At 39.6% G+C, this 26,612-nt stretch overlaps 1 protein-coding gene across 1 annotated transcript in view; it reads right to left on the bottom strand.

Moving 5' to 3' along the window:
- LOC139723235 (uncharacterized) overlaps window positions 1-26,612 on the bottom strand; it is a 49,258-nt gene that overhangs the window by 20,735 nt on the left and 1,911 nt on the right. Inside the window, exons 2-4 of the mRNA XM_071634494.1 lie at window positions 13,660-13,750; window positions 12,761-12,863; window positions 1,471-1,603 (exon numbers count right to left, since the gene is read on the bottom strand). Of these exons, the coding sequence (XP_071490595.1) occupies window positions 1,471-1,603; window positions 12,761-12,863; window positions 13,660-13,750 (327 nt within the window). The remainder of the gene's footprint in view (window positions 1-1,470; window positions 1,604-12,760; window positions 12,864-13,659; window positions 13,751-26,612) is intronic.

Genomic DNA, 26,612 nt, shown 5'->3' with positions numbered 1-26,612 from the left:
AAAGCATGATTATTTGGGGGTTTTATTGATTAAAATCAATTAATAACATATTTTCTTGTTCGGAACAATGTCGCGGACATATTTCATCGAAAAAACAATGAAAAACATAAAATCGAAAAAACAAAGAAATACATAAGAAATTCAAAAAACAATAAAATACTTAGGAAATTTTTTCTGATTGCGCAATTTTTTCTCTTACATTTGCCAAGGACACTAAAAAGAATATCTACAAAGAAGATGTGCCTGCTTTGAGCTTTATTTAGTGATTTATACCAAATTGTCTGATTTCATGCATCATTATGCATAAATTAGCATAATTTAGTGTAAATGATCATTTTTGAAAAAATTAACTTCATGGTACTATAGCTTACATCATAGGCAATGTGTGTGCCAATTTTCGTCGCGATCTCGCGGTCGCGATCTGGAGGGGGGGCCTGGGAGGCCCCCTGGCTCTGTCATCTACCTAAATAGCCCGGCCTAGTTAGGGTTAAATAATGGTGTTCACACATCATGTTCACATTGACATAACCCCATGGAAAACTGTGCAGTAAATGTGATAGCACTAAGGAAGCACTATTGCAGCTTTGCAAAAAAGGGAAGTGAAGATGTTAAATGACTGAATGTCTGAGTTTTTATCCCATTTCAAACATCCAAATCCAAGAATCTACTGAATTACCTAATTTGTTTGTACTGTCTTATACCTACTTGCTACACATGCATTGATTTCACTATTCATGTTGTTGTTGTTGTTATTGTTTTAGTAATGGATGAATACACTTTATAGGTCATCATTCATTTGTCACATGATTCTTGACATTGAAGGGTGGATTCTGAATCCTCTCTGAACAAAATGAAATTTGACTAATTACATTGCTACATGTGGAAATCCATTTTCCAAGAATTCCCCCTCTTGCCTCAAAAGAAGAGTCTGCTTTGCCACACAGATCTCATGGACCTGAGTTTGAACACGATGTCTGCCACATAAGTTACAGTTTACATTGTATATGTGTGTGTCTGTGTGTTTGTGTGTGTGTGAGTACATGTGTGTGTGTGTGTGTGTGCAATGACCCTTCTTTTGTTTTCTAACAATATTCCCGCTACGGCATCTCCATTCACTTGGTTCTCCAGCATGAAAAATCTGACATACACAACTGAAGACATTTAACCTACAAACAACAAAAAGGATACACTCAGTGAGACAAAGTAGTGTGGGTGAGTTTATCTCTGGTTCACAAATATTATTATATGTAGTGTATAATTTTCTTTATTCATTTATAAGCTAAGCTTGACATTAGATAATGTGTACACATTGTAGACATCCTCCACAATTACCATGGTGAACTAACAGGTAAACTTTGCCATATTTTCTCACAGCAATTTCCCCCAAAACGTCCCAAAACACCCAAACTTGAATAAAGTAAAATTTCTCAAGGACATTATACTACTATACATCATTCCTGGATATCATACCTTTGACTTTGTCTGCATCGTAGTCTTTTCTGAGCAGGGCCAGAAACTCGTTGTAGAATGCCTGCGACTGCTCCCCGGGCATAGCCTGGTGAAAGTCTGGTTTGTTTCCCTTCAGTACCGAGTAGAGCGTGAACTGTAAAAATACGCAAGGACGAAGACAAGCTGTGACAACCAGGGCAATCAGCAGGTACCTTACAATAGCACATAAGCTGCTGCACAAATTTCAAACAATCCACCTGCCCAGTGCAGTTACACCAGAAACAAATTCCACTGACCATTTTCTGACCTAGTGAAACATGTTTTCTTGGCCCTCACACTGTCATTTCACAATACATCTGTAATGAGTTATTAGGTCATTTGAATTACAGACAGACGTCATTTCATTAGGTTTTGGACCAACAGGATAATACAGGGCCCTTCCATTTACACCAGCCATGGTTCTAATAAAATGTCACTACCATGAAGTTTCTGGTTTTTCAGTAAAATGCTAAAGGCATGCACACAAACAAGAGTAGGGGGTGGGTAATGCAACTACCTGTGGTGCCCCCTTAATTGCATTGTATCAAAAAGCAAATCATAACGACCTCTTCACAGGCCCTTTGATCAACTGTCATTCTTTACCCTTCGAGATATCTTGACAAAGTTCAGTTTACTTGTTATACTAGGATGTGTTTAGGCCCTCAGTAGCACTGCCACATAACCAGCCCTCCTAACCCCCCCCCCCCCCCCCCCAACGAGACCAAAATGAAACTTTTGAATTTGTTGAGTTAAACTATAATGTTGCTTGCATTCCTTATTTTCCCTTCCATTCCTGTCAAATCAGATTTTACATTTTGAGAAATAGAGGTGAAAGGGTTAACTCCCCCCCCCCCCCCAATTCCATTTCAAGCAAAATTCTCTGGATAAAGTAGTCTTGAAGCATGCTCATTTAAACACAAATGTTGGTACACATAGCCACAGAGTGAAATCATTACACAGCATGCATAGATCTGTACGTATACTATACTGCCATGTGAAATCTTGCAATGTCGGCTGCAGTTTAATAGTAAACACACTTTGTACAACCAACATTGCAGTCGGCTGAGGTATTGTAAGGCCCGAAAGTATCACTGTGAGCTAGCTATCAATGGATATCAGTATGTTGTGTAGGGTAGAAAAAGTTCAACTGACTGCATCTCTGCCAATATCAGATATTTGTTCCTTTTGCAATTGCAGGCTCAGTATTTTTTTGTGGGGTTTTTTTTTTTTGTAAGTGTCTTTTAAACTGAGAGTGCACCTCATACACGTAAATATCCTGATTGACTGACAGTTTTGAGATTGCAACTTAGAAAGAATGCAGCTCGCCTACTACATGTACACTGTAACATACAAATGTACATGTAATGATAATTTTGTTGACACAAATGTACATGTAATGATAATTTTGTTGACACACATGTACTTGGTATGGAGGGTCCCATGCATTTTTCAATGTAAAAGCCCTCAAACATGCAACATACATCACTCCCACATGCTCATAAATGTGCATAATTTGTATAATATAAAAACTGCTGGCAGCATGGCACTGGTGCTAAAGCAATATTGATGATGTACAAGTGTACTGACATAGGCTTCTATTTCATAAATTTCATAAATTTCGGAGCAAGGCCACTCTAGCCTTGGCTGTCTGGAAGTGCCCCATGGATCCCCTTGAACCAGAGCCAGCCCAGTCGGAAGGCAATGAGGCCACAGCGGATCAGCCATGTAGGGGGGAAATCTTCCCATGACATCCGATCAAAGCACTCCAATCGAAATACTTGATCTCGTCGCAAATGAGTGCCCAGAGGGGGCCAGGGGTGCCCGCCTAACAAAAAAGAGACCCAAATTTCTAAGTTCACAAACATTTGCACAGTAGTCCAATGCAACAAAATGATGGTCTGGGAGCATTCTCAGTGGCAGGTCTGGCCAGGTGGACTGAAGAAAGGGGACACAAATTTCAATTCAATCACTGTAGGTGGAAAAGGAAAACTAATGGAATCTCTAGGAACACATTTGTTAGGCTGCGTTCACATAGAAGTATTCGGTATTCGGTATTCGCTATTCGCTATTCGCTATTCGCTATTTGGGCACCGAATACACCATCACCCGCACCGTCAACTCACCATCCCATGCAGTGAGGATTTCTTCCTCCTACATCCCAGCAAATCTTATTAACAATTTCTACACTGCATCAGAATGTCAGTCTACATGCTTATTTTTGCTAAAGGGCAAATCCAGACCAGAATTGTCATTATTTCATAAACGAGAGACGGTATACGCTGCAAGAAAATCAAACAAGCTCGATTCCCACTTTGCTATACTTTTCGCAGCTATTCGGTACTTTCGAAGAGTGCCCTCCTATGTGAACCGGTGTGAGGAAATCCTATCGTTCTATTCAAGCTATTCGCGTGCCCTCGAAAAACGAGCCCGAATACCCGAATAGTATACTTCTATGTGAACGCGGCCTTATGGTTTAAACTCATGACTGGCCACTGCCAGACATTTCTGATCGTGACAAGAGCCCACCAGATTTATAGTAAAATCAGGGGCCCCAAACCTGAACTGGGTGAACTGGAAAGGCAATGCTTTGAAACCCATGAGAAAATATCTGTCAGACATGTGACTGCTACTTTAGGAGAGGAAAGGGGCTGAGGGTGCAACCACTCATGACATTCTGGCAGAAGTCGTATAACCATAGACAACAGTGAATATTTCTTGTGGGTGTTTGAAAGGTTATTTTTCAGCTGAGCTCTGATACATACAATGTAATTGAGGGTGGAGGTGAGAATAATTAGGTGTCTGGCAGATTCTATCCTCCATATCAAGTGTGTACAGTAGCAGAAGCTGGTGACATACCAGTATGTTGCACAATTGTATACAGCTGTACTTGTACATGACATGTACACTGTATACTTTGCACAACTTTGGACCATGCAAGATATTTCCTGAACATTAGTTCTACGAAGATGCATCTCCCTAGTTCAATCTGGGTGTGGGGCATGTATTGGTGGGTGTTGGACTACGCTGAATACAGTCTACATGTACCTTCGTTTCCCATGAGTTTCACATTAAGGAACATTGTACATGTGTCTCAGATTTGGGCCTCTAGTTTTGAAAGCATTGTTACAGTGTAGCTGGCGCTCCCTCACCACTTCATACATTCTTTGCAATCTTGAGTAGTGGCCAACTACTCGTGTAACTTGAAACAATAAACATGCTGAATCTGTCCTTAAAATTCAATTTAAAATGTAAAATCAGTACATCTCCCGGCTTGCCGACTACAGCTGCCACAGGGAATCCACCAATATTCCTACATTATATCAATCTATGTCACTATACAGCAACTACAAGAATTTTTCTTCTTTTTGTTTTTTTCTTTTTTTTTTTTTTTTTTCCACACAAGTATCTGACTGCTCATTAGGCCAAAAAAAAAAATTGTTGCATTGGCGTAACATGAGATTTTCAAATAGGGTCGGTCGGGCGGATTTTTTTATTTTTTTATTTTATTTTTTTGCTACCTGCATTTTACGTGTAAAACTCGTGCTCAGCTCAGTAAACAGTTACAACTGCTGCACCGAATGTGCTGTGTTCATCTATTCTACAAATCATTTATGAGACCGATATTACTGGAATTATACCCCTTCACAGAATTTAAAGATGTTGAAATCCCTATCCTGAATGTTTTCACTTAATATTTTACTATTTTGACTTAGATAAGATAGATGCAAATTGACCCATATGTACGATCTTTTCATCGCACACGGCGTCCTCTATTACAGTCCCACATATACAGATTCGTGTAAGTTCTCCACACAAGAAACCTATGGCAAAACTGTGCACAATACATTGCAGTCTGAATGCTACGTATACACTGAATAAATCTTGTTAGAGTACGCGTCCGTGTTGGAAACAGATGACGTACTGATCAAGGAAGGCTTATGCGAGGCGCTAGATCACTCCCTCGTACATCCGATATCCCCAGAGCTGTTTCCACTTCCGGGTTTGTGCGATCGCGATCGCAATCAACAAGATATTTGATATCGATAGCAAAAAAAATAATAAAAAAACATGGGGTCGGCGGAATTTTTAGGGTCGGGCGGGTTACGCCAATGCAACAATTTTTTTTTTTTTTGGCCTTACAGGGCATTTACAACAAAATATGATTACATGCTTCCCTTTTGAGTGTGCAATGCAATTGATGTAGTAGTTGTGGATACTGGCATTTTTACAGCCCAATATGGCATCACCAACCATGTACAGTATTCCCATGGGCCCTTCAACAAACTTGCAGTTTTATAAACAACATTCAAGTGAAAATGTGCAGTATTTCTACTCTTTTTTTTTCATATATAGTGTACAATTTGTAGATGATTTGAAGCCACACTCTACCAGGAAATACTCTTTGATATACAGGTACTTTTAGCATCTACCAATAGATCAACATTAAGTTGTATTTTGTATTGGCCTTCCAGATGGACAGGTGCACATACAGACGTAAGACCCTGAGGAGGCCCTCCTATTTCAATTAATCATTATAGACATCTATGTTGGTTTTGCCAGCTCAAGGGAATATCCATACTGGCACATGTACAAAGAAACTTAGAACCCTGACTTTGAACATCGATGTGAAATGAGCTCGCTGTATGTACAACATGTTCAGCCAATGAATGAAATGCTGGGTGTACTGTGCATTCACTTCCGGTGTGAAAGGATTATGGCCTCGTTTATCTAACTTGAGAGAGAGAATCACGTTCCAAAACGTGTTTGGAACGGGGTTTGCAAACGTGGTTTGAAACGCGATTCTCAGGTTGCAATGTTTAAACCATCATACAATTGCGATTCCAGTGGTGTCACTGCGCAGCTGCTTTGCGCTGTTTGACTCGGGAAGTAAAGGTCAACTGCATACCACCAAACATGCCTCATCATTCACACACAAATAATGGCCAGAGAACATAACCGGAAACAGCTGGAATTTGACCTTGAGATATAAACACGTTTCAAATCGGCATTGCGTTTATCTACCTACAAAATGGCGATCGTGGTCTCAAATGTGTTTCAAAACGCCCTTTAAAGGTGTTTCAAAAAGGCTTTTCCAAACGCGATTGAAAACACGGTTGCGTTTATCTAACCCCTGAAAATAGCTCAAACACGTTTAGGATTGTGATTCTGCCTCAGAAAATTTGTATATAAACGCAGCCTATGACATGCAGCCACATCACTTTCATTTCTTTCTCTATTTTGGCAAAGGTGGATCACACTGGGCACATGTGACACCTAAATGATCACTGGTATGAATGGCTGCCGATGTTTAGTGGCAGTGTTTTTGTTGTTCTTGTTCTTGTATTGACTGTCTTGTTGTGTGTATCCATTCTTGAATCAATTCATGAATAAAACCTACAGACCATAGGAGCTCCTTGCTCACATGAGTGTCACGGTAAATTGGACCTTGATGCACCCTCCCTACGGTACCCCCTAGGGTGAGCCATTACACCTAATTGTATAGCTGGCTCTCCAGGGGCCCTACATTGTATACGTAATCATCATTTTAATAGCATCTAATGTTCAGTAGACACAATACTGTACAACCAGGGAGGTGGAAGCCCCATGGCAACCTACATGTACGTACACAACCTGTCGTCAGTGTCGATACCCATGAGAAAGAGAGATGATGATGATGATAAAATGGTTACATTTCAAAACGAGCCCCCCGGCCCAAATGGGCCAACCCTGGGGCAGCACCAAAACTTTTCATCTTTGCTCTCTATCTGTACTAACATAGTAATCCAGCAGAAAGATAAAATTGCTTTAAGGACATGAGGATGTTCATTGCTACGGTCATATGGGGCCCTGTTACAGTATGGGGCATTGCTTTTAGAGTTTTGGGGCTGTCATATGAAACACATTCAGGAACAATTCTAATAACTTTTATCTACTGCACCTGAGGAAGATTTCTTTCATTGTATGTTTGGGGTCATCCCACGAGCCCGAAACCCATGAGTCATACAGCCCACAAGTTTGACACTGAACATATGATAGATCCATGAGTCATACAGCCCACGAGTCACACAGCCCATGAGCTTGACACAAGGCAAAAAAGGTCCAAGAGTCTGACAGTAGGCAAACAAGGCCCACGAGTCCGACACTAGGCAAAAAAAGGTCTGAGGGCTAAATGACTCATGGGTGTCAGACTTGTGACATGTACCCATTTGAATGATCTTTGCTACAAAGTCTGCCCTTGCACACAATGCACAATTATCTTATTGAATAAAGTAAAGGTCGGGAATGGTACAGTGTATGTGTGGCAGTGGAAATAATCTGTACTTTCACAGCCACGACTCTAAATGCCCCATTGAAAGGCATAATTTGTATGATCCCCACTATCCACAGATACAGTAAGTTTACCTGTTCACACATGGTATACCAGGTGATGCTATTTTTACTGTAAGATATAAGTCTTTCCCCCCAAACAAACATTTTTACCACAATTTTGAGATACTGGCTATAAATAAGTTATTCAGATTTTGATATTAAAATTGATCTCTACTGTATGATACATGTGTGTGTACAATGTACAAATACACTGTATGTTTAAAGTGTATATATATATCTATCTATAACAGAATTTACTGTTTGTTTAACATTTCTCTCATTCAATAAATATGATCAGGGAATATGAAGGTGCCCTGTGCAATTCACAATCTACACGACTACTCTAAAGTTTTATTTATGGGCAAATTTGGAGAAGAAATTCAGCATATTCATGATTTTTTTGTGATTGAACACACACACTATAAAACACGATATATTCGTGGCATGAAAATTTTGCTAATTGGAGCTAACGGCATTTCTTGTGGCATGAATTTTCATGAATTGCCACTGGAGTAAAATGCATATTGTGTAAGCAAGAACTTTCACATTCATTTTAATTTTGCAAATGTTGCCACTCGCAAAATTTGTGAAATTAAAATACGTGCGATCATTCCTCGTTTTACAGTAGTTGTTTTAGATATACATGTTTATTAGCATCATCCTTAGCTCTGAAAAAAAAAGATGAACAAAAACATAAGATGAAAAGATGCATTTCAACATAATTTCCATGAGTAGCAAATAAAAGCAATACTCCTTCTGTGTGCAAATTTTTTATACACCTACATCACAACTTCAATATAGAAATATATCTTCTTGTTTGTCTTTCATCCACAATTTATTTTTTTTCCTTTCTGATTTGAAAAAAAAAAATAATAATTCGTCAAAGAGTATACTTTTTGTAACAATGCATTTCCAAAATAAAAGTTTGCTCTGGTTGCCCCATTTCTAGCCCATCATACATTGTACAAAAATAAGGTGCTTGACATTTCCAGGCCTCGAAATAGGATTTTGGAGGGGCAAGGCCATTTAGAAAAGGGCACTTAGGTCAGTCAGAAGGGCACCAAGGCCACATTGGAAAGGGCATGTTGGGTGTTTATATGTGATGTGAATGCCCAATAGAGCTGTATGCTATCGACTGTGCTGCTACACTCCAGCAGCTTACGCACGCATAAGATCTCTCCGCAGCAGACGACGTAAGGCAGTAGGCCATACGCAATACGATGTAGGTTCTGTAACACAGTACAGTCAAACCTGTCTATAGCGGCCATCCAAGGGATACGGGGAAAAGTGGCCGTTATAGACAGGTGGCCGCTATAGACAGGTAACATGTATCATCGTTGTATACATCTATATATACTTACATGTACATGTACATGTACATGTATGTGTGTACGTATACACATGTGTGTATCATGCATAGAACAATGCCGGTGTTCATGAAATTTTTGCACAGTACATGTAGCATGTGTACAGTCATGAAGAAAGCTTAACACTAGTGCATTATTGTGACTGAATAAGTGATGAATGCAACGGTGGAGATCACTGAACGTTGCCCAGGAATGCTGGCACGGCTAACAAGCAGAAAAACACGCTGAATTATCGGCTCGGCTACGGCTCTGTCGGGTTTTTGGCTGCTATAGACAGGTTAAAATCTACCGCGGGAAACAAAATTTGTGGCCGCTGGCCGCGTTAGACAGGTGGCCGCTATACACAGGGTCTTTAACATTGCTTTTCTCTCGGGGGGAATTTTCAGTGGCCGCTATAGACAGGTGGCCGCTATAGAGAGGTGACCGCTAAGGCAGGTTTGACTGTACGTTCTCAACGCGTACGCCGCGCTCGCTTTGGAGCACTTCTGGCGCCATTTTGCTTTGAGCATGCGGGCATGAATGCAGAGCGAGAGAGATGGCAATGCTCGCAGCCGTCCGACAGGCCTGGCATTTTTTAGCATGGCTTGCGACCACTTGCTCCGGAGGCAGTTGGGACGGTAAAAGCCAGTCGGGCGTACAGTACATGTACATAGACTTCTGCACGTCGTCTCGTATCTCGGAAAGATACTTTGAGTTTGAATCAGATATATTGGGACGCGAGTGAACTGAAGGTATGATATTTGAGATCAGGAAAGTTGTTCAAGCTTAAAGTGTAGACTTTGAGAAAGGGCATATTATACGTCATAAATAATACCTTTCATTCTAAAAGGGCACCACGGCCACAAGAAAAAGGGCACATTTTTTTAAGCCATAACTTTGATCAAGGAAAAAAAGGCATTGCGGCCAACGAGAGGGGCACCGACGGCCATGACCGTCGGTTAATTTGAGGCCTGCATTTCAGTTTTGGTATCAAATTTTACTCCAGGTGGCTGTGTAAAGAAATGCAGTTACCTTTATGCACACAGCACCTCCAATTATTATTTACCCAAATATATTTTCTGAAGTAAATATACAATTTTCCCTGGCCTCTGCACTAACTGATGCCGCTTTATGTTGGGCAAGTCTTTTGGGTTACGGTGAACAATAGGACAATGATTAATTCACAAACCCACAAGACATATCTCTCTAGTATAATACTGTAGATATTCTTCATATCATACACACATGGAAGTTCATGCCATGTTCACAAGCTATTTGCAAAAACCAAAAACAAAAATACTCGGATCACCTAAAAAAGGAAAAAGTTTCATACATTCTAACAGGGCCCATTGGGACAAGGAGTACTGACCCAGAACAATCGATTGAATAGCAAGTTATACAGTGTCTCTGGGTTGCAAGTACAGTGCACGCTTGCTAAACCACACAAAATGCATCTGAGCCAACACTATCCCCTGCACACACTGCAAATACTATACCACAGCCTAAAAGAGGGCTGGGGGGCACTAATGCCTTAATGCTGCTACTGTATGTGGGGGTACCCTGTCCCGTGTTATTTCTCAGGGGAAAGGGAACTGCCTTATTAGGGACGACACGTCACAATTTTGTCCAGGGGCACCACAGCCAGTGGAGAAGGGCATTAACTTGAGCTTTTGTAGCACAGGCCATTCAGGGGTTTGTACTGTATACATGGGGCTGACAGCACAGCTGTACTCACAATGCTATAGTGTATATACTTGTGAGTATTAGGCAGTGTAATAACAACCCCCCCCCCCCCACACACACACACACACATAATACAAAACATTGATATACAGCTGTATGATCGTATGGTCCTTTATAGTGACATATGTACTCTTTTCATAGCCCATTAAAGTGCATTATATTTCTTTCATCAAAACTGCCTTTAAAAACACTGTTTCCACACAAAGAAAAGTGATATAAATGCAACTGAGTGCTAAATGAGTAAGATTGGTCACTTATCTCTATACCCACATTCCTGCTTAGTCATTCTGACCAAAAAGACAAAAAAAAAGGAAAAAAAAGGGGGTGGGGCTGTTAAGTTTTATGTCATGGAACACACAGGTGCACCTTAACACCTACAGATAGGCACTCAAGTTTGCTATCTGTTTGCACAGAATATGGTAGAATGGCAGTTTTGTAAGTATGATATGATATCTATTACAAGCATTGTATATGAGACTGACAACAACAGTAACAACATGCATACATGTTGATGCACCCAAAGCAATAATTGTACCATAAACATTAGGGATTATTTCTGAAGAAACTGCATGATATGAGGAGTGTTAGTTTTCCTGGTATGCCATCATTTTGATCAATCTCTACCAATGCTAAAAGGGCAGTGTAGCCAGATCCCCATCTGACAAAGGCTTCAAAGAACTTATTTAAGTTTTGATTGTTGTATCTTAAAACACGGTAATCACTCAAAACTACTGAATTTCATTGACATGAACCTTGTAATTTGGTGCCAACCTTTGCAAAAGGTGAAGGCATCCCAGTCAATTGTGCATGGAACAAGTAGGAGTGCTCTTGTGTGTGTTTCTTTTTCTTAAGAAACTGAGAATATTTTCAGAGAATTGGGAGTATCTATTGCCCAGTATTTGCACTGCTTTAGCCGCTCACTATCATCACCAAATGCTAATGTATGAGCGACCCCTCAGGACAATTCCAAAGAGGCACCAATAACCTCTAATCATGCAGCTTAAAAGAAAACATGAATATTTAACAAATTCATGGCAACCAGGGCCCCATCCCATTTCAGTACCCCCTCCGGAGCCAACTGGGGGCCACCAATGCCGCTGTCATCAACGACTCATGTTCTTATACCTCCACGAGTAACTAAATATAATGGTTGTAAAGCTTGGCTATACTATTTGTGGATCTAGGGGAGATGATTCAAACAGACAGTCTATGGCCCAGGGGGCCCTGCTATAGAGCTACATGTACCATGGAGGACATCTGAACCACATAGACAAGTGTGCACTGGAAAAGTGGATATTTTCGTGAGACTAATTTTTTGCCCTCAGCTGAGTAAGAAGAGCTTCACATGTTTTTAATTCCGCGAAATCAAGTATCAACTAGTGGAACATATGGCAAGCAAAAATATTTGCATGCTTTCATTTTCGCGCTAGTTTCCGGTTGTGCGAAATGCACGAAAATGTCCACTTTTACAGTATTTCCCACACACACAAATGACTCCTCATTTTGGTCAAAATTTCACATTGGGTTTTAAAGAATGGAGAAATGTAGAGAGGAAAAAAAAAAGAAAACTCAACAATAAAATGAAAAGCACCAACAAAACAAGTCAAACATAGCTGCCCCTTCCCCCCCCCCCCCCAAAAAAAAAAGGAAGAACAGTAAAGTTTGAGAAATACTGAATAATTCTACGCAGGAAACACATTCCTACACAATAGAACACTGTGACAAAAACAAAATAAAACAATACTGAATATCACTATAATGATCTATATTTTGATGAATAATACTGATTACCACCTGTACAACCAATGACCCACCTGACTGACACACAAGATTTCCAGCTGCTTGTCTTTGACGCTCTTGGTCCATCTCTTCTCGTTATCATCATCGAACAGCCGCAGATTCAAAATTTTTCTTGCTCTGTCAAATGCAAACGGCAGGAAAAGAATATTAACATTGCACAACATGAAATGCCTCCACATATTTAGACATACTGGAGTGGAATGTACATTAAATGTACGTATACCTTCACACTCTCTATCTGTACATTGTATGTGTTACATGCTTTCTCTGTAACAGTGGTAAAAAGATTGAAAACATTGAACTATTACTCATTTTAAAAAATATCTAAAATTGCTAACAAGTACTGTAGAAGTGGAAATTTTTGCGGTGCTGAAATTTTCACGCATTTCGTGCAACCAGAAGCTAGCACAAAAATAAAAGCACCCAAATATTTTTGCATACCATATGTTCCAGTAGCTGATGTCTCAATTCCACGGAATTAAAAACACGCGAAACTCTTCTTACCCAGCCAAGCGTGAAATATCCATTTTTACAGTATTAAACTAATTGTAAGATGACTCAATGAATTCAAGTTGTAGCTAAAATTTTACCAAACTAACATCACTTAACAAGCCTTCAATGGAGAACATGCTGTATGTCTTTATCATCTGTATATCTATTTATTCTTTTTAACTATAATACATGTTCATGTGTGCAGATTATGTGTACAAAACTGACAAAAAAACACATCTCCATATAAATCAAAAGAATTGAATTCGAAACTACATGTAAATTTACTTTTCAGCAGAGTATGAATGACTTGCTGGACAATATATCTGGTGACAGATATCAGGCGCTTCCTGAGACTGTAAGAAATGGATAAAATAAGGTGATAGATGAAGAGATATTTATAGCACTTTAAAGTTGAACTTACAAGTATTCTCTTTCTTTTGGCGAATCATCTCTGGATATGCCCACCAGTATACATAGTCCTCTTCCGATGCTACTAACCAGCTCATCACCAACTGCAAGAGAGAGAACATAAAATGCATTCAATATTACGAATGCAACATTCAGACAGACAAAATTTAGCCTCATATTTGTGTTTTGTTTTTGTTTTTGTTTTTTTTTTGCATTTTATGCTAGTCTGGGCACTTCAATAATGGCCTCTGCACACACTGGGTCAGGGTCATTAGCACTGCAAAACTGAGGCCCCTTACATTTTTTTCCAACGTTGAACTCTGCTGTGGATTACTAAAGTCAAATGGAACGGAATAGAATACTACATCAGCGTGAATACTTTTAGGTGTCCCTGCATAAACACAAAAATGTTTTCTTCTCCAGATATTACAATGTACAGTATGCATGTGTGTTTGGACATACAGTATTGACAGTCATTTATTCAGCACAACATTGATTCAACACACTCTCCATTACATGTACCGTGTAATGTTCTGCACATTGTATGGACTGTATTTTCATTAAAACTGAAAGCTGAAAACAGTGCAATACAGACCTTTGAAGCATTTGCTGTCTAACCCCTAATGCCTCAGTGTTTCTCTGATATTTTACATATTAAAAGGATATCTTTGATAGATTGGGAAAAACTGATTATCATTCAAGTACTGTCAGAACACTATGAACGCCTTTCAGTGTGTAACAAAGACTTTTCCTGAAAAATAGGGATGATTTGGCCCAAAAGAAAAAGGAAAGAAAGAGAAATTCCCAGAGAAGAGTAGAGTACAATAATCAAGAAAGATATAGGAAACTCTAATCGAAACAAAAGCTGAGAATGGTCAAAATTCAGATTCTTTCCTCCAAATTTGAAATGGTTGGGAGGTCTGGAAACCATTTATCAAATGCAGAGTGAGGCTTCAGAAAACAGGTGCTAAGCACACAGGTGTGTACGCATAGGGGGTCATCAGGCCACTTGAGAGCAGTAGCAGGTGAACCTCGCCTCTTTAACCCATTGAGGACGGGCTGATTTTGCCACACGAACACACATTTCCCATAGACCCCTGGCTGAGTATACTCGGGACTCGTCCTCAACAGGTTGGCTCCACCACCATCAAATAAGCTGGCGACCATATCTCTTGTTATAATGACCCTTGACCATCTTCATACATGAACAATGTAGCAAGCTCTTACTTTGGATATCATAACAGCTATCAACTGGACACATATCTCTCAAAGACTGCTGAGTCATTTTTTTTTTCATTGAAATGATGAAAGATTAAGGCTGCGTTTATCTATCTTGAAAGAGAGACTCATGTTTCAAAACGTGTTTGGAACGGTGTTTGAAAACGTGGTTTGAAATGCGATTCTGGGGGAGTCACGTTTATCTAACCATCGTACAATCGTGATTCAAGTGGTGTCACTGCGCAGCTGCTTTACGCCGTTTGACCTGGGAAGTAAAGGTCAACTGCATACCACCAAACATGCCTCCTCAGTCACACACAAATAATGGGTAGAGAACACAACCGGAAACAGCTGGAATTTGACCTTGAGATATAAACGCGTTTCAAATCGGCATTGCATTTATCTACTCACAGAACGGCGATCGTGGTCTCAAACGTGTTATGGCCCTTTGAAAGGCTTTTCAAAACGGCATTTCTAAATGTGTTTGAAAACACGGTTGTGTTTATCGAACCTCTGAAAATGTCTCAAATGCATTTAGGATCGTGATTCTGATTCAGAATTTTTTTTAGATAAACGCAGCCTGAATGAGGCACAAGGGTCCTGCTACTGTAGAGGGAGCACATTTAAACTCAATTCCAAGAGCATCCACAGAGCCCTAGTAATTGTAGTATACAGTAGATTAGAAATAAAATCTGTACAAAATGCATGCAAATACAGCTGTACATGTATGCAGGTCCGTCAATAGTGAAATATTTGATTCAATTTTTTTTTTTCCAATGTAAGTATACATATTCTACTGTATGTACATATTGTACATGACTACAGTGTACATCTACAAATGCAGACCACCATTTTCTTCATGACTTCAGTCTAAAAATGTGAGCAAAACCAGTTTATCTTGCTAATACTGTACATAGAAAATACCATACTGGATCAGAAATTTTGACTTCAAAAAAAAAATTGTTTGGGAAATTACATGCACACTTAAGCTTCAGAAGAAATTCACTTTATTATACAATTATTCATTTTTTTTTTTTGCAAATTGGAACTTCCGAACAATTTTGGGAGTGGTTAAATTTGGATTGTGGGGCACACTACCCCACAGTACTAAATGGAGAATGTTTATGCATTCACATTCATGTCGGTTGTAAATTTGCAAATAGCACCCAACTCACAGGTATACAGTGCATACTAACTACAGTACAGCACACTATGCTATTATTTGAACATGTGTGTATGTACAGTGTATGCACACAATAAACATATTTAGAGGCCCCAGGAACATTTGTCCTGGTCTACCAACAGTGTAAATATATCTTCATATAAAATACACTACACAAATTCCTTATCCTACTCTTGTATGGAGCAAATTTAGGCTTGGTGTCTATCAGGCAGCAGCTCTCAAGAGCTCCACCTCTGGGCCCAATTGGGACATCCTGTATATTTTAGTACTAGCAGCACCCGTGGAAATCCACGGGTCTGACGGGTTTTATTTTTTTTTTCTCATAATACGATTTTGCACATTTTTATTGAAGAAATAAAAAGAAAAGTCTTCTCATTCTTTCGTTAATTGTGCTGTCTTCTAAATGACCACCCTTCCCAGAAATTTTATAATACATTTTTGTAGTATATGCCAGGCGATCCGGTCCATTGGTAGGGATCATTCCCGCCACTACTTGCTTTTATTATAGAATAGAGTTTCGAGGGGTTATTTGCACCCGTTGAAGTCCAACAGTTGTCTTGTTGCCCCTCACCCCTCCCCCCCCCCCCCCCTCACGCACACACACATTTCCACCTCCGCAGGGCAAAAAACAAAAACATTCAGGGAAAAATTACCAAAAACGCAAATGAGATTCCCCGAAAGTTCTGCCCACAGGTTGTTCCCGTTGAAACGGGAAGATATTAACACTATGACTTTGATTACCCCCTGCTCTTGCATCCACGCGGGCACCCGCGGGAATCCACGGCTGGTCTCAAGGCCTCGGTTTGTTTTGTGTTTTTTTTTTCATGTTTCTTTTCCCCACGTTATGAGAGAAAAATAAGATATTTTCGCCTTCATAATTTTGCTCCCTCCTTGTTGTTTTTAATCACCAAAACTTGGCTTGATATATCATATCAATATAGAACTACATCTGCTTCAGATTGTACATTATCATAATTAATATTAGGCCTACAATTATTGCTCCTATTATTGTTATTATTATATCATTATTATCATTATCCTTATCATTATTATTATTATTATTATTATTATTATTATTATTATTATTATTATCATCATTGTTATTATTTGGGGAGGGGGAGATCATAGTCATCAGGTTTAATAGGCACCCGTGGGAGTAGGTTCTCACGACCTCGTATTTTTTTTCTTCAATATTTTTCCCATGTTATGGAAAAAAGAAGAATATATACATCACTGCATTCGTCTTCATTTGCTCCCTCTTTTTTTGTCACCAAAACTTGGTTTGATAGACCATAGAACCACACATTCTATTTCCACTTGCAATTTTAAAAATAGGCGGTCGGCAAAGCGAGGTTTTCCTCTACGTCCGCTCATCTTATGAATATGTATGATTACAGCAGCTCTGCAGTAAACGAATGGACACAGCTGCGCGTGTAATCTGATATGTAAGGGTACGATCGGCAAATATATTTAGCCGCGTCCTAAACAGTCTGCGTACAATGACACCGGACTTGAGAGCAAACGGCGAGCAAACTAAATGACGTACCTGAGCTGCATATAGTATTCTGCAGTTGTGCAAAATACAATTACATAACCAACGTTCGTTGTTTTCATTTGGGGACGCCAATAATGGCAAACTGTACGTAAATGCCCTTGTAGTCCATGTCACGCACACACAGATTCGTGAAACCATCGTCAATACATTCAGTACACGTAACAGGCGGAGGCAAAGGTACATCACAGAACTATATACACACAGTGTAGAGTGTGTATAGAGTTCTGCGAGGTACATTGTGTGTGTGCGTGCGCGTCCGCCGGAAGATGTCAGAGATTTCGCTGCACCATCATCTTTAGTATCCCCCAGTGTCTCTGCAAGCTAAAAGATGGAAGATCGAGAAAGCAGGAGGCCAGCGCAGGTTCCCGTGAATATTGAAACGCTCGGCTCTTTCGTCACGCACAAAAATGCATTATGCATGTAGCTAATTAATTTTTCTTTTTCGTCCTCGACGTCGACACGGAGGCGGAGAGGGGACGAAACCCACGCCATTCGATGTAGGATACTCTCCTGCGGCCGACGGCACCGGTCGCAACTGCCCGGAGCCGACGGCTCGGGAGGAGATAGAGAAACCAGCAATGCCGAAATAAAACAGGAAATACATAAGGCCGCGACAACAACAACAACTTCGAGTATTATAGTATAGGACAATATACAACCTCTGTCATACATGTACCTACCCCACAGGATAATTCCTGCCAAGTTCGGCTGAAATCTGGTCATACATTGTGGAGATGATGAAAAGGTATGATGTACATACACTGTGCATGTTTTTTTCTTTTTCTTTTAACTTCCCCTTGGGGTTCTATGGGATACGTACCCCAGGAATGACCCGGACCAATATCTCATCTTTTATCTTCCATGAATATACAAGTTGTACAGTAGGTGTCTACACTATATGCAGTACACATGAGGTAAAATACTCATGGCACACTGTAATAGGAAGGGGTGCACGTCACGAGTTCAACACCCACATCAATACAGCCAGTGAGTCATACAGCCCATAAGTTATACAACCCATGAGTCATACAGCACATGAGTTCAGCCACTAAAGCAAACAAGGCCCATGAGACCGACACATTAAGCCCTGTGTTGTAATGTCGAACTCGTGGGCTGTTTTTTACCTAGTGTCAAACTAATGGGCTATATGACTCGTAGGCTGTATGACTCATGGACCTTTCTTCAACATCAAACTCGTAGGCTGTATGGCTTGAGGGTGTTGGTCTCGTGAGATGACCCCATAGGAAGATAGAAATGTAGATAACTAGATTTACACACAAACAAACCAGTGGATAGTATTCCAAAATAGACAGCAATCACTCTCCCCAGCCTCAAATTACAGTACAATTTGTAGGTATACAGGTTACAGTATCTTTATGGAAACCTGAATCATGCATGTAAATCATGATCATATTGGAATTTTCCACTATGACAGTGATTTGTGAGAGATAAAAACACCCCTCCCCCCCCCCAAAAAAAGAGAGAACTCCATTGAGTCCCAGACTCACCTGAGTATTGCAAGTTCACTTTCCACACATTCTCTTGCAGACTATATCAAACCTAAGTAGAATGTAGCAAAAAAAAAAAAAAAAAAAAATGGCCCACATTTTGCTCCCATTTCCTCCATCATTTCTGGTTTTAGAGGAGATGTTAAATTATTCCTTTACTTGTTGTCTTGAGGGCCCCAACCGCACTGTGCACATTTGAACAAACTGTGATTCTCTCACCCAAGGACTGCTAAAAGTGTTGTGAAAATCCACTGTGGGGTTTTCAAGAAGTTTAATATGGAGGTCAGACAACAAATGACCACAATATCTCAAGTGAGCTAAAAGAAAACTGCCAGAACTGTGACTTGTAATTACCACATCGAGGTATATTCTATAGGTCTTTTACAGAACATACTGCTAATCTGCTTGGAGAATGATGATCATTGACAACAAACAATTTACAAAACAAAGTGTGATCAACAAATCTCAAACACGCAATGATCCTGCTGAAACGTTAGACTGATAAATTTATGAACTGAGAGAATAGTCTGGGAGCCTGCGTCTACTCGCTTTTAGGACAAAAGCTTTGACCCCTCTGAGCTACAGGGGCCACATTTGTTATCAAACAGTGCATGTCAGCCTGATGCATTCAAATGGGTTTGACTCAAAGGGGCCTCTTGAAATGCCCCCAGCCAGTTTAATTTACCCCATGGAGCCCATCCACCAAACTTGGTCAGTTGGGTGCACAAACATAACAGATTATGAAAGCTGACAAAATATCTGGCTGGGGAAAAGAGGTGGCAGATTGCTCCCCTTGGACCCCCAAAACACCCCAGTGGGTTTAATTTATCCCATGGAGCCAATAGACCAAACCCGGGCAGAAGACAGTAATATGGGTGTACATAATAAAAACGCAAAGGCTGACAGAATATCTGGTCGGGAAAGTAGTTGCCCATGGGCAGGCCCGTGGGTCCGACATGAGGCAAACATGGCATACGAGTCCATCACCCACTACATCACACAGTGTCAGTCTCACTGGCCTTTCTTGTTTACAATAAGTGTGTACAGTACATACACTTGTACCGGTAGTGTTGGACTCATACTGTAGGTCTTGTTTGCCTAGTGTTGGACTTGTGGGCCATGTTTGCTTTTAATACCATCAGACTCATGGGCCTTATTTGCCTAGTGTAGAGCTCATAGGCTGTATTCTAATGGACCATTTCTTCAATGTCTAGCTCATGGGCCATACAATGTACATGTATGACTTGTGGGTGTCAGGCTCATGGAATGACCCGACTTCAGGGTCTCTACATCTGGTACATGTACTCGGTATGTTTACAAGAGTTCAACTTCAATCCCGCCATGAATGTGACGCATGCATAGAATTCTCCATTCAATACAGGACTCCATGAATGCAAATTTAACCACTCACGAAATCGCCAGGAAGTCCCGATTCGCAAAAATAGAGACTTGCTTTAATGGTGTATACAGTAATTGAAACTTGCTATAGGATACTGGTTGGTCAGAGTTTGATGCAAGTTTTTTAAGTGATAATAAAATAACCTTATTATTGTCTAATTATTAAAGGTTATCCTGTATAGTTTATTTCGCATGGCTGATTTAAAAGCATGTCAGTCTAGATCTGTTTTTCAGTCATAAATTTTATATCATATCTATTTCATGAAAAATTACCTGCATTTCGGTCAGTGGCAAAGCTGTTAAGTTTTAATCTAGTTTTAAACATTGAACAAATTCAGTCAATTTAATTGAATATGTCTGGCCCCATTTGGGACAAATATGTATACAAATGTCAACTTGATTTCATACACAATATATTCACTTCACAGACTTTGAGAGAATACTGTTTAGTGTTTGATTGTGCACAGAAGTTGATTGGGTACATGTACGTCTGTGGTATCACCTTACTGTTTACTGAAGGCAATTAAGTCAGACATTATACGAACGCCTATCAAATTGCAAAAGATAAGAAACACAAACAGTGAAAATGAAGCAAAATCGGGGATATGTTCAACAGTAATGCATTTTTAAGGATCAAGGAAGAACAATGAATGAATTGCTTTATATACAGTATACTCGTGACAATTTTTTGAAGTTGTAATCTTGTATTGTAAATTCATGTACAGTGCAGAATTCAATTGAATTAGAAAGCTTATTCCCATGAAATAACATACATTGTACCAGTCGAGCATTGCTAAAGAAAAAAACATATAATTTATATCAAACATTAAAAGACATTAATGCCTCATTTTTTTTTCCATTTTACATCAGGTTCAATCTGTTCTTTGAATGGCAAAAATGGCACAGACCTATTGTCATAAAGAGTATTTAAAAAGTGGTAAATCCTCTTAACAAATGAAACACTGTCAAAAGGGGAAATAGTCCTACATAAATTGAAGCATTACACCTTGTTCATATTCAAATGTTTGTCTCCCTAAGACTGTAGATGCAGTACAATGATATCATATTCAACAAGAAATTCTACAGAAAATTCACAGCTTTGTCACCAGTATCAACAAACCTTGAATTATCAGTGTGACATCAAAGCTGAAAATAATTCTGAGACCTCAAAGTCAATTACAGAGTACACGCTCGGATATCAGGATACCAAAACCAAGAGACGTACAATGTATACAAGGATTTTTTTTTCTGATGTGTGCTTATTCTGTGAGCAGGCAAGAAAGTCTGTATATACTGTAAACAAAAAAAGGGGAAAAAGTCGATCAGAGCTGCAACAACCAACTTTGAAAAACGTGTGAGAAAGTATGCAACATGGAAGAATGATGATAAACTTCAAGATGATAAACTTCACACGTTCAAGTTGTGTGAACTTTGTTATCAAGGAAGTGAAATATCACAGAATTTGCCATTCAAACTCTCAATCGCAGACAAGGGCTACACCTCTTGCTGTTGCTGAACTGCAACAAGAGAAACAGAAACAACATAATTCACATATGAAATGTGCATCAAGACAGTGAAGGCATTCAAAGCACTGACACAGTACAATTTGTACACTGAAGACGTTGTCAGGAGGAAAATGACAGGCTCACTTGCTGACAGACATCAATGTTCAGTATCAAACACTCTTGCATGAGTTTGGGGAAGATGATTTTGCCGGTGCTGCACCAACGATACAAATGTTGGAATTAAAAACTACAAATGTAGAGCATTTTGATAACTGCATCTAGTAATCAGGAAGGGAATGTCTCAGAAGGGAAACATCATCTACAGTCCTGCACTAACTGGAGAGGAAGCCTTTCTTCGGCAGACTGATCAAATCTCAAGTAATCAAATCAGAAGTAGATCTACAGTGTATCTTACTTTGAGAAGCTTTCTGCAAGGCCACAGAAAAAGAAATCTGCCTGAAAGTGTACAAAGGTGAAGTGAATGTACCCAGATGAAGTCACTGACTTAAAAAAAAAAAAAAAAATTGTTTGATGGCCTCCAGCAAGGAGCTGGAGCCGACCTGCTATAAAAAGCAATAGTAGGGAATCAACTCCATCAGTCAAAATGTTGCATTTGGTGTAACTTTGGGCCTGAAGAAACCACAATAACACCTATTGATTGACATGGTATGTGTACTAAGTAGTTGAGAGCAGGAAAGTGGGAAAATAATGAACAGGCTTGGTCATTGTATCAGCTACCACGCAGTAGAAAATCAAAAATGGAGTTGACGTTGGGAGCGAGTACATGTGAGAATGCAACTCCCAATGGAATGGAGGTGGAAACTAATCATGGAACACGTACTACATGGGATAATTTTGACAGACTCGTTGAAACACACAGTGGCAAGGATGCGTTGCATGGCACAGAACATGTAGCTTATCGAATAAAGTTGATTCCACTAGCACACAAGTGAAGTCACCAATTTTTGCCAGCCCTAGATTTACAAAATTGTATGCCAGTTGCATTCAGGTCCTTAGCCTCTCCCTGAATTCCTATGTTTATCATCTGGCAAAACATCAAACCTCTGAGCACTAGCATTCCACACATCTGCCTCTGACTCTCTTGTCATTGCACTCAGTTGCTGTCAGTTCTTGGATCCTATGCTGAAAGTTACAAACATACATCAGTATGAAACAGATACACAAAACCATCGGCACTTCACTTTGTACAGCTCTACCAGGCTACACGTGTATCATGCCTTTACATGGTGTAATTATACTACCTCATTCAGTCAAAAGAGTGTTCAAGTAAAACCACCGAAGCATCTACAGGTAAGTCCTCAAACTCACTCAGTTACATTGTAGCCTTGAGTCACCTATAGGACAGGAAACTGAACTCAAGGAAGACACTGCTGTCAAGATAGAAGAGTCTGTTTGTGAGATGCATGACCAGAAGAAAGTGAAACCAATGAACAAAGCTCCCTTCCAGTTGTTCTTGGATAAGGACAAGCCAGAGAAAGAAACAACAACATTTTTTCATGTGTGTAAAAGTGGGACAGGGCTCTATAGAGTTGTAGATACCTCCATGCTCTGAAGTACTCCTGCAGAAGATCAAACAAACCCATCTTGTTGCAAGGCAGTGGCTATCATCAACAGAGAAAGAGTAGCCATCACTAATACAAATGTGGAAAGACCTATTTTACTGGTTCATACCACATCCAGTGGTTTGAAGGGATCACATCGATCACCATCATTTAACATTGTTTGCAAAGAAGTCGCAATTAGGAAGAGTGATGGTGAAGGTGCTGTAGGTGTTCATAGTTGATCAACACACAACCCTTCCGAAATGAAAAGAACAGGTTCGAAAAGGACTGTTCCCATGTCTATGAAATGTACACCTTAATATGCTTTGAATTCCTCTGAATAACTTGCTACTTTTTTAGTTTAATTTATCTATTGAAAAATTAGTATCTGAAAAAATTGAAGCATAGTATTAAATTATTATACGACAGCAATTGTTGTTTTGAATGAAGTTTATGACACATTCATGATCAATCATTTTTCAATGCAAATAATTAGTTTGTAGAAGAGGTGATGTTATTCATTGTTTCTGTACATATTTCTACAAACTGAAGATTAACTTACGATTATTTTGGAGTCACAAAGCAATCACATTGTATTCTGCATGCTGTAGTACTTCATGAAAAAAAAAAAAAAACCTTTGACCTGAACTTTATGGCTTTGGCACTTCTACATAGCAAAGGGGTCAATATTTGAATTCTTTAGGTTTTTTTTATTGGTGTTCATTTAGTTGTTTGTTTGTTTGTTGTTGTTTTTTTAGGGGGAAGCATATTGTCTCTTTCTATTACTGCGCATTCCTTCAGAAAACACGAGAAGATGTGTAATCCATGCACAACAGAAATACGAAAGACCATCATACCCCACCCCAAGATGAAAGAAAAATATGGCAATAAAAATATTGCCTTTTTTTCTGTATTTAGTATCTATCAAAACCTTATCAAAGATCACAATATGTAAATTGGTTATGACTGAATTTCATTGAATCTGAACAGAAGTCCCACAAAGAATGAGTTATTTTAATATCAAAGTGACAACATACAATGTAAAATGTTGATGTCGATTTAGCTTCTTGACATTAGATTTCATTAAAATTCACAATCAGGAGTGAATGGAACTAAACTTTTTTTTTAATTTCCTGTGATTTAGCTGCACTTTGATTTTGTGGAATTCTGCTGAGATATCTACATGATGCAAGAACATTGTACAAGCTGTATATTAGCACCTTTTCTTGGGGGGGGGGGAGGGGGATATTTAACCCTGTGGTCAACATCTTAAATGGGGTAAATTGAGTACAATGTAGGTCACAGGCTCTTGAGCTCTCACTCTTTTGACTGCAATATAGACAGAAAAATCTGACTGTCTGGAGGAGTATTACAGGTATAAAATTTTTGTTTTTACTTTAACAGTCGTTCTCCAGAAACTTGCAGTCTTCATGGAACCTATCCCCAGACGACAATTCAGACAAATCTTTCGGTCAAACCACAATCAATTTTTTATTGCAGTAGCGCTGATTCTGTTACAAGTTGCAAGCAATAAATGTTGAATATTAGAATATATTAAAACGTTACTTACTATGGTCTAACATCATTTACCACAAGGTCGTCACTTTTTAAAATATCATTCAAATCACAGGTAAAACTGATGATTCATTCTTTTATGATCCTGTCATGTGAAAGTTACCATTCTCACCTTTTTATTCCATGCAGTTTGTGGTGGAAACAATCCATAAATTTAAGGGGAAATTCATGTTTTGGATATGATCTTCCATTTGGTGACCTCACGAGAGTACTTCTGTCGAGTCACCAGCACGCAGCTTACGCATTTCAATGCACCTGCATCAGCCCAGCTTTGTACAGCTTTGCGTGCGTGCCAAGTTCAGGTTCTCAATCTAGGAACTACAGCTGTAGCTCCCAGTGCACACATAACACATGAAATTCACCAATCACCAATACTCTTTATCAGGTTGCCACCAGAGAGTCATGTTGCCACTGTCGAGCTGCCACCCTCATTTTCTCTCATTCTTTTTCAAAACACACCAGTCATTAAATGGTTCCACCCAGGGCCAATGCCGTACAATTGTACATGCCAAAGTTCAAAATGATATGTCATCTGACTTACCTTAATTTACATGTAACGTAGCTTTGAAAATATTGCCTGCTTGCCCATCCCATTTAAAAATGCTGTCTCATTCATTCAATCAACTTTCCATGTATTACAAACAGTTAGCCCACCAGTCATCCACTGGAAACTGGAAATTGTGGAAGTTTTCGCGACAATGGCAATGCACATTAAAGTGAAAACAAAGTTCTGGTAAGGGCTTGAGAACCCGTCTGGCACCATTTCATATTTGCTTGCAATATATCGAAAGAGTCTACAAAGAAACTTACCTGGCTGACACGGTTTGCCGTAATGATGAGTCGTTTTGGAGTATTTTGAGAAAAATAATAAAAGTAGGTAGACCGACTTTTATTCCAGAAGGCTCAAGACTAACTCGGTCTCAGGTAAAACTCGACCCTATTTCAGACAATTTACACATAGTTCGTAATCGCCATGTTCATCAGTACTCTATAACTACTACGGGTACCAAACGAGGCCTTACTGAGCAGACAGGAAAGTGCGTGCTAATCCTGTACAAAACAAATGGACAGTGCGCGGTCCTCAAGCCTACTAGTATGTAGATACGCACATCACCTCAGTTGCTGAGACGCGCAGTCTTTGAAATTTTTGTTGTTGTTTATCAAGCATCTTTGATTGTTTTTAGAGGTGCTTGAGAGGCGCACACTAATTTTGCATACGCGCCAAAGAGGTTTTTGATGCGCACGTTGTAACAACTCGGACCATTACTGCGAGTAGCCAGAACGCTACAATGTAGTTTATACAGGCCGCTCCCACATGCATACAGTGTAGTACAACACTGTACAATCCAGAGAGACAACCAATCAACTCATCCCGCCGTCAAGCAAAGTGAGGCCGAGTTATCCCCGAGTCCGAGTCTAGCCTGACCCCGTTCGGGTAAGTTCTGAGACTGAACGTTTTTGG

This window comes from Diadema antillarum, unplaced genomic scaffold, assembly GCF_040938485.1.
Source record: "Diadema antillarum isolate AM-2024a unplaced genomic scaffold, OU_Dant_1.0 scf00000183, whole genome shotgun sequence".
NCBI lineage: Eukaryota > Metazoa > Echinodermata > Echinoidea > Diadematoida > Diadematidae > Diadema > Diadema antillarum.
This window is presented reverse-complemented; position numbering and strand designations above follow the sequence as displayed.